The 12535-nt window shown below is 43.3% G+C and overlaps 1 protein-coding gene across 1 annotated transcript in view; it reads left to right on the forward strand.

Annotated features, from left to right (window-relative positions):
- Positions 1–5286, forward strand: part of T265_03276 (hypothetical protein) — a gene marked incomplete at both ends in the record, with an annotated part of 22919 nt that extends 17633 nt beyond the window's left edge. Inside the window, one exon of the mRNA XM_009167722.1 lies at positions 4466–5286. Coding sequence (XP_009165986.1) covers positions 4466–4802 — 337 coding nt within the window. The remainder of the gene's footprint in view (positions 1–4465) is intronic.
- Positions 5287–12535: the final 7249 nt, after the last annotated feature.

Below are 12535 nucleotides of genomic sequence, written 5' to 3' on the forward strand. Positions count from 1 at the left end.
ATATATATATATATATATATATATATATATATATATATAATAGAACGTAATGCATGAAGTTAATGTCTTTATCCGCAGGTATTCATAATTAGCTTTCCGTTAGGCCTAAGTAGTATGGAACTGTTGGTCATTTAGCAGCTGATTGTTCATTTTTTTTAGATAAAAAACTGGATTGAGGGCAGCGTAACAATGTTGTGTAAACCAGACACAGAAAACTAATCAAATCCTCACGCACCGTTTACTGTTTCTCATGTGGGTAGAAGACAACGCCCCCAGGCAAGTGGATCGTTAGCTGAGCGTTGTTCCGACGTTACTCGTACCGGGTCTTCCCCACGCCTGCTGAGCGTTGATGAAGTAAGCAGAACCATGAAAACAGAAGTAAAAGTGAACACCTGTGTTTCTATGTGAACCCGGTCAACTGAGTCAAGAAACGGCCGAGTCAGTCGCCAAACCACACATGACGAACCACCAGTATGTTTTGCGTCCCATGATGTCCCATGAAGATGGCTGTTAGGTGCGAACTACATATTTAACTGTCTCTGAAGAAGTCAGTGTGTCAGTATACTGTCCTTCAATAGTTCTTGGGTTCTGAATGTAATAAACTCTTGAACTGCATGTTACCCAGTTTTTGTCTAGTCGCGGCCTTCGAAGAAGTACACAGTGATTTTAGACGCCTTTTCCATCTACACTAGATATTGGGTCTCCAAATTATTCTGTTCTTTCCAATTTGCGCCTTCTCTCTGTGCATTCACAAATTTCGTAGGTGCTGGCGAGACAGTTAGCTGAATCTCTCGTTCATTAAATTCTCCGATCAAATGTTCCTCACAAAATCTGCCTCATATCTCAGTTGATGCGATATTTGGGATGTCGCGGTACCTTTTCCTGGTAGAGCACGCTACTCAAAGTGGACTGTCGAAGGCTATTCAGGGGCTTTATGAATAGTATGTTCTTCCAATAAAATATATGTTGATCTTAGCGAATATACACTCATTTGCAAACTAATTTGGTTTTTCGAGAGACTCACCTGGAACGACGGATTTTCAGCAACCTTATGAGTAGTACATTACAAAGATATATGTTGATATGTTTTTGTTATGCGCTGTACCCACTTTTTCTGCTACCTTTGACACATATAACCGGACTATCCACACACCAATCGATTCCGTCTGTTCACCATGTAACCTTCGGTGAATATACAAGGTGGGGGCAGCTTTGTAAAATGGTGGTATAATTCGTCGTTTGCACCATGGTACTTGATTGAAACGTGCGTTGTTCATATGTACGGTGCACTGGTAACGAGATTTCTTGTAGTCAAGCGCAGTGCAGTGGTTTGTGTGGCGCACACTCCTCACCTAGATGAAGCACAAAGCACCTGTCACAATGGCACGTTTGTTGTAAGAGGCCTGTAGACGTTGCCCCAAGTGGCACACTGAATAAGGGGTAAAAGCTATAGAAAGGTTGACGCCGGTACAGTTATGATGAATATCAGTATAACGAAGGTGTATAGCGCACCGTTCGTATTATATTGATTGATCGCATTACCATTTTTCGGTCGTGACCAAACTTTTGGGCTGGCCCTTTGAACGTTTGCCGGTTGACTACACGATCTAATGAGTTGTGTATGCCTGGTCACCGTTATGACAAGCTTCTCCACTCAGGCCCGCAGACATTTTTTTCAGTTTTTTTCCGGCTAGTTGCTAATCGGCATGCTAGCTTGGAAAGTCACGAGATTTCTGTAAAAGTTCAAACTACGAGATGATCAAGTCGTCGGGTGTGCTAAAATCTGCCGTCCTGTGCCTTCGATTATGATGCAGAGCAGGACATTAGGAACAATAAAGTTGTCAATGCTTGCTTGCATGATTGAAAAGAGACAAAATACATACCGAAGAGTTCGCTCCCTATCAGTTAATCTAGTAGACGCTAACCACCGAAGGAAAGTATGGATTTAATTAGGATTTCCTTTGTTCCACCGTACGGCTGGATACATTCACGTGTAATGATAAGGAATTGTCGAACCGCTACAGACCGTGGGGATCAAGTGCCATGATGTTGTTTAGAGCCATTTCGCTGATAAACGTGACGACGATCCATACCGCACAAAAAGCACAATGAGTTCCCAATGTAAACTAAACCAGAAATAGCCCAGCATGTTTCAAATGTCCCTTGCGCTGACTGACTGGGAAGTCCTGACAGGTGGGTCATTGGATCGTCACAACCAGGACACTTACTGGGTTGTCGTTCGAGAAGTCTGGCAAACCAACGAGATCGATCAAGCGTAAACATGTTCACCTGTTCAGGCGTGAAGATTCATATGCGTCCAGCTTGCGCTGGTGGGGTAGCGGATATGCACAGTTGGTGAGCTCTAATAAGAACGAAACTCGGGTCCAATCCTTCCCACTTGAATGTGGACTCACCAGAATGATTACGCCGGAGCAGAAGGACAACTGTTCAGATGGGACTGATATAAACGTGAACACTACAAATCCCGATAACACTCACAACAAAATATCGGATCAATACTTCAGCATACGAGGTATTATCCCTCCATCACTTGTTTGCTTCTGGTATGGATTCTGCGCATGAACTTGAAATGAGTAAGGACTTTGCACACCGAACGATGCGGGTGCATTTTGCCGCTAACCAAAGCGTGGTGTAAGTGTACCGAGGTCACTTATAGATGTTTTGAAAAATCGGCTACCATGAAGGACTGCTGTGACATAACTCCTGGTCTTTCCTCCATCGGCCATTAGACAAGCTTTCACTCATCACAAGGTGAAATGTACGATATCGTGAACAAGAGATCTAGCTGAGTTCCAGATGAGCCGAAAAACCAAATTCATTTGCAAATGAGTGTGTTTCGCTTAGTGCGTTCTTTTTTTATAACCGTTTCCATGAGAATATAACACTCCAGTGGTGTTTTAAATCGCCTGAGTAGTCAGATCAAGATTTGAACATTTTATGTGAATTGTGCCCTTTGGATGCCATTAATGCTCCGAACAAAGCACAAGTTTTGATTTTACAGAAACTCCCTTCCCAACTTGTAGGGAGCACGCAAATTCAGGCATGGTCGTAGTCATAGCTATTTCTTTACCTGTGCCACCTGTACGCCTATTCAGTCGGTCATCGCATTTAAAGTTCAGCCGGAAGTTTGATTAGGAAGGCTGAAGTTAAACCACAGAGTTGTGAAATAAGCGACACTGTACATCCACTTCCTTAGGCGACTGAAACGTCAGCAGTGGGCGCTGTTTGGTATCACATAAAAAGTGGTTATCAGTTAAGGTAGGTGCATCAGCAAATTTACTCTAGGTTTTCGCCGAAAAACCAATCTTATTAGGCTACGGAAATACAATGATCCTTAGGATGAAGCACTTTTTCATTAAGTGCATAGCTTAGTGATGATCAGCACAAGGTTTTTATTGCTCTGTTTCACAGGTGTCCCCAGATTTTAGTGCACCGAATGTCCGATATGAAACTGAATTTTGCACCGCTTGTTTATCATTCCGTAAAAACATCAATGTGCTCTCATGAGTCGGACCCTTTGCAGGTTGATAAACGTCGTTTGCCTGTTGATGCTCAAATCTGGCTGCTACTTGAAGCGTAGTTGGAAGTTACTTTTCCCGGCTGTAACTTTTAATCTCAGACAGTACATAAGGCTGAAGCCAACCGAGAAGCAGTATGCGTGTTAAGAGGGTTGAAGAAACCTGTAAGGTCGGTGTAACAGTCCTGGACTCTAATTCAACCAAAATATAAATCAATGAGGGATAATAATGAAATGCACAAACTTAGCCTGTTAGTGATAGCCTCCCTGCTCTCCTGGCGAACTTAGTCTGGTAAGTCCACACCAAATAGCGGAAGCACTGGACTCGGGTTTCGCTTTCAGTAGAGCTCGTCAGCTGTGAACATTCTTGGGTGGGCAGGGATTTAAAGCCAGGACGTTTGATATGCAAGATGAGTATGCCGTCAGCAGTGCACGCTGGTCGCACTTCAATTAGCACATCTGAACTGCCGAACGCGTTCACACCTGGACAATGTGGCTAGAACTGCCTAGAACGACAACCCAGAAACTCTTGGTTACGTTGGTCGACTGGTCCACTTGTAAGGATTTCCCGGTGTGTGGGTGGGTGCGAACGTTGGGATGTTTCAGCTGTTGATTAATCTAAAGTTTATTTATATATTTCATAAGGTTTGTCTGCGAGGATCTAACGATTATCCAATGTGAAGCCAGTATTGTGGACTCGTGGTTGTTTTTTTTATTTGCAATGATAGATCTCTGACTACAGGATGTTTATCATCCCGGTGGTCAATCTAGCTGAGCCCTAAGACAACATGAAGCAGGTCATTTCGATCTCTTATCTGCACGAGGTCATTTGTTTGGTAGTTCCTACTAAGCAGCCTAATGTTATCCACTGTTCAGTTTGCAAAGGGACTGTGGCCAAAGGCTCAGTACTTTTCTCCTGTTTTTTAGCCCCCGATTCTGGTCTATGATGATTCTCAGTGGAGTTTTCGGCTTTGCCATCGGTTACGTGAGCGCTCTTCAAATTCAGGTCACCAGCCCCTTAACTCACAATGTGTGTGGAACCGCTAAAGCGGCTGCTCAGACCGTCCTCGCAGTAATAATCTATGCGGAAATCAAGACGTTCTCCTGGTGGATGAGCAACATTGTTGTGCTTCTAGGGTCAGCAGCCTACACGTATGTTCGACATCGAGAGCTGAATTCTAATTTTGAGGCCAACAAAGAGAATCACAGTGCGTCCTCGGAACTGCCGTATACATCACCCGGTTCAAAAACGACTGTCGTTTGAATATTTCTCTCGAGACCTGTCACACCCACCGGCTGACTTATCTTCTGTGATACCGATCGCTTTATTTATCATCTTTTCCACTTTAGTGTGTATTCAGCCTGTTTGTGTTTATTTACCAATCGTTTGCCTTGATTCCTTTGTTGTTTATCTCACCTAAGCTCTCTGCGCTTCATTGTCCCACCGCAAATCTGACTGTTTCGTATGTTCTTTTTCAGTGATCTAGTGCTGTTGCTAGTTTATTTAATTTCGCTCATTTTCTAATTGCGAGTAGATCAAAACATGCAAAAAGTATGGTACTAATTGTTCTGGTTATGAGAGTTTTTTCAAAACGCTTGTTACTTTTTTTCCGTGTGAATTGATTCACTACTGTTCTTCACTGTGTGACTAGAGAAAGGGACCCAGTAGTTTGCCAAGACTGTTGTTTACGACTGAGATAAAAATTCGATGGAATTTTCATTAACAAATACAAGCATTTACACTGTGTGTTAGTGTTCGACTGAATAATGCTTTGCTCAGCTTAGAAACCTATGGGATAGTTACTCTCTGCCGTACAAATGTACAGCGAGTAACGTGAATAATGAACAGTTGTTTCGACGCTGTTCAACTGAGTCACGAATGCAAGAAGCAAACACTAGCTTTTTTCAACGCTGTTCTGTGGTTCACAAAGCGGATCATTTGTAGTTGACCAACTTCGACATTCCTGTCGCAGAAAAATCTTTCAGATCGGGTACCAACCAAATCTAGTTTGGTAAAAATGGGAGTACATGGAAAAATCAACCACCGGTGGTCCGTTAACTCACGCATAGTACAGTTTGGTTTGCGGAATGAATATCCTCCTTTGTGTCACTTGTCGTTATCAGAAGCGGTTTCTCGGGAGGGCTAATCTGATGATATCTCTGGCTGCACTTTTCCAGAATGGTTACCATGGCTTCGGGCTGTTGTCTACCTTCATTCACAAGCAGAAAACTAATCGTTCAGTTTATATTGGAAAAAGTTTGGCCATAAAAACTGCTGAGTGAAAATTAAGGGACAATACAAATTAGCTTCTTGTGCATTCCAGTCTGTAGCTAGTTTTGTGAGTGTTTTTAGCTCAGTATCTCTTCCGAAGCATTCCGAGTGTATCATATTGCTTTAACGGTACCTGTCAGGCTATAGTCCAAACCTTTTGTAGCTTCACTGGGTCCGTATTTACTTCACTGTTGGCTTGGAGCAACACAACCGTATTTTCATCATTGTCTATCAAGGAGCAAACTTCTGTCAGTTGAATATATGCCTCTGCTTCGTTGTGCTGCTTTAAGGTCGCATTTGCACTGTCCTCCGAAATGTATTCTGGGGTGCATGGCCCAACCGATTGGTGACCAGATGTTCCCCTCTTCTCACTCCCTGTCAATTCTTGCATGTCCAGTTGGGGCGCTGAAGTGTGGTTTGGGCATGCATTGCATACGGAGTTTGGGCTTTTCTTTGGCGGACTTTCCGTGCTAATTTGTGTTCTGTCACCTTGGCCCATTGATGTTTTGGCCAGTGATGAATGGCTCATTAGACCTCGGTCGTTTGTCACCATAGGGTCGTCGGTAGTTGAGCAAAACATCTGAATAATAATAGAAAGAAGCGAAGTCACGAGAACATACGTTAATCAAATGGAATTCAGTTGAACTACTGCCGACAAGTCACACTTGCTATGAGACTGGATAAGCACCCGTACTGTGTAAGAATCTGCCATCGTTTTTGCTAGAAACGGCGAAGAATGATTATATGTTCAGGGCCCTCAGTAGCAAAAACCAGCGGCTGAAACCCCCGCAAATGTGGTATGTTCCGCCTTAAAATTTACCGAAGCAAGATGTCCGGAAAGATGCTCCATGGAGCGGCTTCCAAGTTAACATATTACCAAGGGGAAAACCCCTCATCGAAGGGTTTTCATGAGGTATCATCCTGTCATGGACGTTATGGCCCCACTACCCGAACCAGATTAATGGCTTCGTGGTGGTTCCGTAAAATACAGGAGATTACACGTTTTTCTTTTCTGAATGTAACTTTACCAGACAGCGGAACCCGTTGAAGTGTATTTCTCTACAAGTTGCTGTCCTATTTGGCACAGACCATCTCTCAGTTCAACGGGAATTCATGGCTGTTGTCGGATAGTCAGGACACTAATTCATCTATCCAGTCATTCGATGGACAACATTTATCTTCACTTTTTTATCTCCATGTCCGATTCCGTTGCTGCAGTTCGATCTTTTCAAATGTTGTGTTATTCCCTAACTGAAGTAAACCTTGGTTTAAACAGAGTCTGGTTTCCGCGAATTTATGCAAACTATCTAGGCAGTCAGTAGCTCGGAACGCTTGGAATGAGCTAGTATCGTGTCACGTCCCAGTGAGAGGAAGAAGGCCTTCGCTGCGAAGTTATTTATTCGGAAATGTCAACTGACCGGTTACAGACCATTGAACAGGGAAGCAAAACCCTAATCTGCATCTTAGTTACAAAAACTGGACACAGATCTTCTCCCGAACGAGCCTTCCTGGAGATTCATTGACTCCAATCATTCGTCGGTCAAATCCAAGCAAATGTTACAAAGTGGCTCCGCGAATTCCGCAAGAGAATTCCCTTTTTCAATGGACGCAAAGCGAAATTCTACGAACAACACGTACTACTCGCGTGCCTCCCGATCAGTAGTATCACCAGTACCCACTTGTCTTCTATGTTTATTGCCTTATTTGAGTAAACACTGTTGTCATACGATGGAATATCAGTATCAGACCTCGCGTTGATATCCACGTTGTTGCTTTGAACGGTAAGGAAACTGAAAATCCCAGTAAAACCTATCGGTAACTTTTTTCCGCGGCCGCCCCCCCCCCGCCCCGATGTCCATATGCTCCCTGCTCTGATTGTCCTTTGTTCGTTTTAGAACGTTCAAGCCAGATGTTACCCAAAAATATGAGTTTCCCATGCCTTTCTTCAAGCTACAGCTAACTTTGTATTCAAAGCGCATAAATCAGAGTTGGGTAAATAACGACTGATCGGTTAGATTTTGTATTATGTTGCAACGCCCGTGAATCGGTATTGGATGAGGTTAAAGGAAATAATAAAACTCAACACTGAAATGCTGAGCGCGTAGCACGTTAACGGTGAACCACGATAGGCTAAAAAGGGACGGCATTCTGCAAAAGGTTCCTGGCTCGGGTTTCACCTCTGTCGCAAAATCTTAGAAGGTGTATTTGCAGTGCTATAAAATAAGCTATATTTGCGTCGCTCCACTGCACGTACTCCGTCATTTATGTGTATAATGGAGGCTATGGCTTTCGCTTGCAATTTTGGTACTCAATACCGCCCATCATTTATCCAACTGAAAGCCTAGCGTCCGTACGCCGTTATTTGTGTTCAACCTAGTGGGAGGGACGTTCTTTGGTACGCTTTCTACAGTCAGTCTTCTGTAGAGGTTATTCATCCAGCTTATCGGTGAACCTACAAAAACCTATTGAGATACTTTCTTATTAACATAAGTGTTGACTATCACCGGGGCTAAACTTTCAGCCACCATTTTTCGGATAAGTGGTTGATGATTTAAAGGCTGAACGGAGCCGAAATGTGCTTGACCCACATCTTGATTCAGTCTATCTTACAATACCATTCTTGATAGCGATACCTGAGGATTTTTGAAGTGCCAGCTTCTATCGAAACTATTAAGCAGTATCATGTGAACCATTGAGGACATCCGTACGTGTATGGTTTCAGATAATGGGAAATTTGAAATACAGCAGAGCCTACTTAATTTTCACAATTTTCTCTCACCGAAGCATATGCAAACCAACTGAGATAGTTTGGTAAAATCGTGGAGGAATTAGAGTCTTGTAATTACCAATAGCGTATGTCGAAACAGTTGCGTATTTTCTATTTTCTACGATTCGTCCTTCGTGGTGACAATGCTCCTGAATGCTACTGAGCATGACTTCACTCGTCACCTACTGTCTGGCTAAACTGTAAAGCTAAATGCTGAATAACTGTGACCTAGACCTTGTACCACCAAACTTCTCATTGTTATGAGGAGCGATAACGACGATGTATAGTGTGGACAAAAATCACTCACTTGTTGCACCATCTACGTAGTTCGGAGGAGGCACAAGGGTTCAGCTACTGCTAGGTTTTTTGAACCTATGAACCAGGTCTAATACATTACTTCACACACTTTCGATCACAAGTGATAGAACACCAAGTATTCAGAAGTTCACCGAGAGTATCAAACCCAAACGGTGTGCAAGTAAACGAAAGGTAATCGTTTGTCATCGCAGTAATAGGATACTGACTAGTACTGGCCACATCATAGTTCGCCTACCTCTATGGTCTCCGTGCATCGAGCTTGCAATAGCTCGTTTATACGAATGGCCAAATCGGATCTGGCTGCTTCTGCTTCACGCGCGGCGACGCGCCATCTCTCCGCTTGTTTCTCAGTTGCTTCAAGTCGACAACGTTCCGTATGAAGGCGATCTTCTGCTTCCATCAAGCACTGCGCAACTTGTGTGTGGGTATTCAGTCGAAGCTGTTCCAATTCTGCCCGGTATCTGTCGGAGGCTTCGTCAAGTGTTTTCTGAAAGGCTTCTCGAAGCTCCGTGAGTTCAAGTTGATGGCGCTTTTCCTGTTCGGATAAGGCGTCACTGAGTTGTTGCTGAAGTGCCAGTGGAAAGTCCAGTTATTTGTGGGGATTCAAGTAGTAAGGTAGCATTAAGTTCGTTCCCTACCCACTTTCATTGTTGTCTCCACAATAAGGCTTTCAAATAAATCACGGTTGTACGGCAGCGAAGTATCAGTGTTGAACACCGATATCATGCTGTGGGTGATATGATGATGAACGGTACAGCTGCCTACAGAGGATACAAGTCTACAAGTGATTTAGAAACTTGTATAAGTATAAGGCTGGCTGCGCTTGAACCAATCTAGTACACATGTTCAAACTTCAGCGAGATTTTCTCTCACTGCCCAATAACTCTTGTGAAGACAACACTGTTCATTTTATTGTTGGATTGGAAGCGAATTGAGCAACATCAACCATCTGCAGTCGTCTGTCAGGGATGCAACAGTGAGGGAAAATAATTCCAATCCTATTTTCATGCATTACAAGGGATATAATAACTTCACTGAGGATGAAAAGTGTTTTTCGTTCATATCCACTCAAAACTGCAGTTTTTACCATTCAGATAGGGTGGGAGTCACGGATAGCCGTTGCTTTGCACACAAAGACCCCATTAATAATCCCCACTCAATGGTTACGATAAGGGCAACCCTAGCTGGAGGTGATATCAGTGAGAAGTTTATGCCTATTTCTGGAGATTGTGAGTTTTTACTTAATGACAGTCTTTATTGGTCTATAAGACACTGATAAGCCTGGGGGCCTAATGACGGAGCAGGTTATGCGAAAATCATTGAAAATAAAATGCACTATGCCCTGTCACCTACGTTCATCCCAGCGATAGCGTAGCCTAAAAACTCGACGTTTTATTTGTTTGCTCCACACGCATTTTGTTTTATTTACCACGGTAAGATTCAAGTACTGCTGTACTCACTATTAGATCAACTAGTGACGGAGGATTTAGTGTTTACAGGTTACTTGTTCTTCATGGCGACGGTATCCAGTTTTTTTTCCTGGAAGGGTATCAGGATGTCTTACTGATGCAAGTCCCTTCATTTCAGTTAACTCCCACTCCAAGTGCACAGGACGTGCATCAGCCATACGGATTGAATTGTATGCTGTCCAGAAGGAGGGAAAGCACTTTACGTAAATATACGTGCACGAACAAGTAAAAGACATGATTGAGTTGAAAAAAAGGCAGCTAAAACGGGGGGTGAGTTATAGGCTAGCTATTATATCCGGAGCGGTTCTTGTGTACACTGCGTATCGATCGGAAGAATTTCACTGTGTTGTGGCCTTTATGTCTAAGTCTACGTAGCTGAATTGTGAGTAGTCCGCCAAAGTCATTTTTCTGAGCGTCCATTCAAAGATTATTGTGTTCAACTTAATTGGGGCTTCATCTGTTTTACTGGATGCAACGCAACAAGGGTAGCGTACTGGTATATCAGCCCCGTCTAATATCTCTTATACTCCATCTCATCTGTTATACTGTCCCCCACCCCACCGATATCAAAATGTCCATACCTAACAACCTCACTTCAGCGGTTTCCATTTTAAGAGTGAAGCCTACTCCAACCAACATTCTTGCTTATGTTTTCATTAGCTTCTTGTCCTGGACTCGTTTGCCATCTACTTTCAAATGACTTTCATCGAACTCCACCCCTCCTTATTCAACAAACATTTTTACCGTTCCTGTTGACCTCTGAGTGGGGTAATGCGCCCTTCATTTTACCTTGGCTGAAAGTTAGCTGTGAACCCCCATCCGCGTAGATTCGCATTTTTGACTACTTTAAGGCTAACAACAATGGTCCCATTTTGTTCCCGCACAAACCCTATGAGCCGTCGAGCTGAGCTTCCTTTGATCAGCAGCTTTTTTACTCAGATTGGTTTCCAGGCTCTGTTCCTGACAGAAATAGTGGTACTCCACCAAACCGCTGAACTCTTCCTAGCCTATCCATTAGATTACATCGTAACATTTAGCCTCACCTTGCCCCTTGATCTCGTTCACTTCCTCATCCACATTCCAAAATCTCAACTTCTCCCTTCATCATACATTCTGGTAATAACCTATTGATTCTGATTGAGGGGGCAAGAACTGGTCTTTCGCAGTTATCCTAAGGAGTGTTACAAGGTGCCTTCTAACAATGTCAGTAGTGTTTCCTACTTGACCGGCGTACAAATTATACATGCCAAGGTCTGCAGATGAAGGTTCGAAGCAGGTTGTTCATCAGCAGAGACAATGTGAATATTCCAACAAATGCTGGCAACACCTAACGCCACTTTCTTGGCCATATGACTTACAAATCACAGAGAAAACATATTTTTACCCAGATACCCAATAGTTACCCGAATCTTCAAGACCAAATAGATGTCAAATCCCATTCGACTCAGCCGTCGCCATCATTCGTTATGTGAATCACCAAGCATGAGTCACACAGCTGTCTACTTCCTCAGTGAGATAATCATCAGTTATCTCTCGCTGAGACGTGACGGATCTTTGGTTCCGTGCCAAGAATCCATAAAGATACCTAACAGTACGGGTACTAGAGGACTGTGGAGGGTATAAGCTCTGCAAATTGAATAAGTGCATGATAACCAGTAAGTGTAGTGAAGTTTTGGCGAATGACAACTGATTTAGCACTGATTGAAGGCAGTTATATGGTTAGGCACCAATCTTGTGCATGGGCATCTAGTTTATGAAACTGTGGGTGTAACTCACCCTACACATACCTGTTAGCCCGAAACATACCTGGTAGTCTTCACAAGCCTTCCTATTTAATTTCTGTATTTCTTGCGCATGCGCTTCTGCATTCTTTTGGATTTCGTCCTGTAGTCTTTGTTTTTCCTCCCTGTGCATCCTGGAGGCACGCTTTATCAGCTCTCTCGCCTTGTTGAGTTTTTGTTCTAGCTTGCTTTTTGCTTCGTCATAGTCAGCCTTGAGAATGACACACTGCTGCCTTTCCTCGGTCAGTTGTTTGCGCAATTCGTCCAGCTGTGACTCTCTTTCTGATAGTTGGCTCTCAAGTCGTTTTATTTTCCCCTCCATACTTCTTATCGAAGAGTCCCCTTCCAACACTTCAGATGTGGCATGATCAACAGCAGGTGTGCTTGCGA

The sequence above is a fragment of the Opisthorchis viverrini genome (genome assembly GCF_000715545.1).
Source record: "Opisthorchis viverrini unplaced genomic scaffold opera_v5_47, whole genome shotgun sequence".
NCBI lineage: Eukaryota > Metazoa > Platyhelminthes > Trematoda > Opisthorchiida > Opisthorchiidae > Opisthorchis > Opisthorchis viverrini.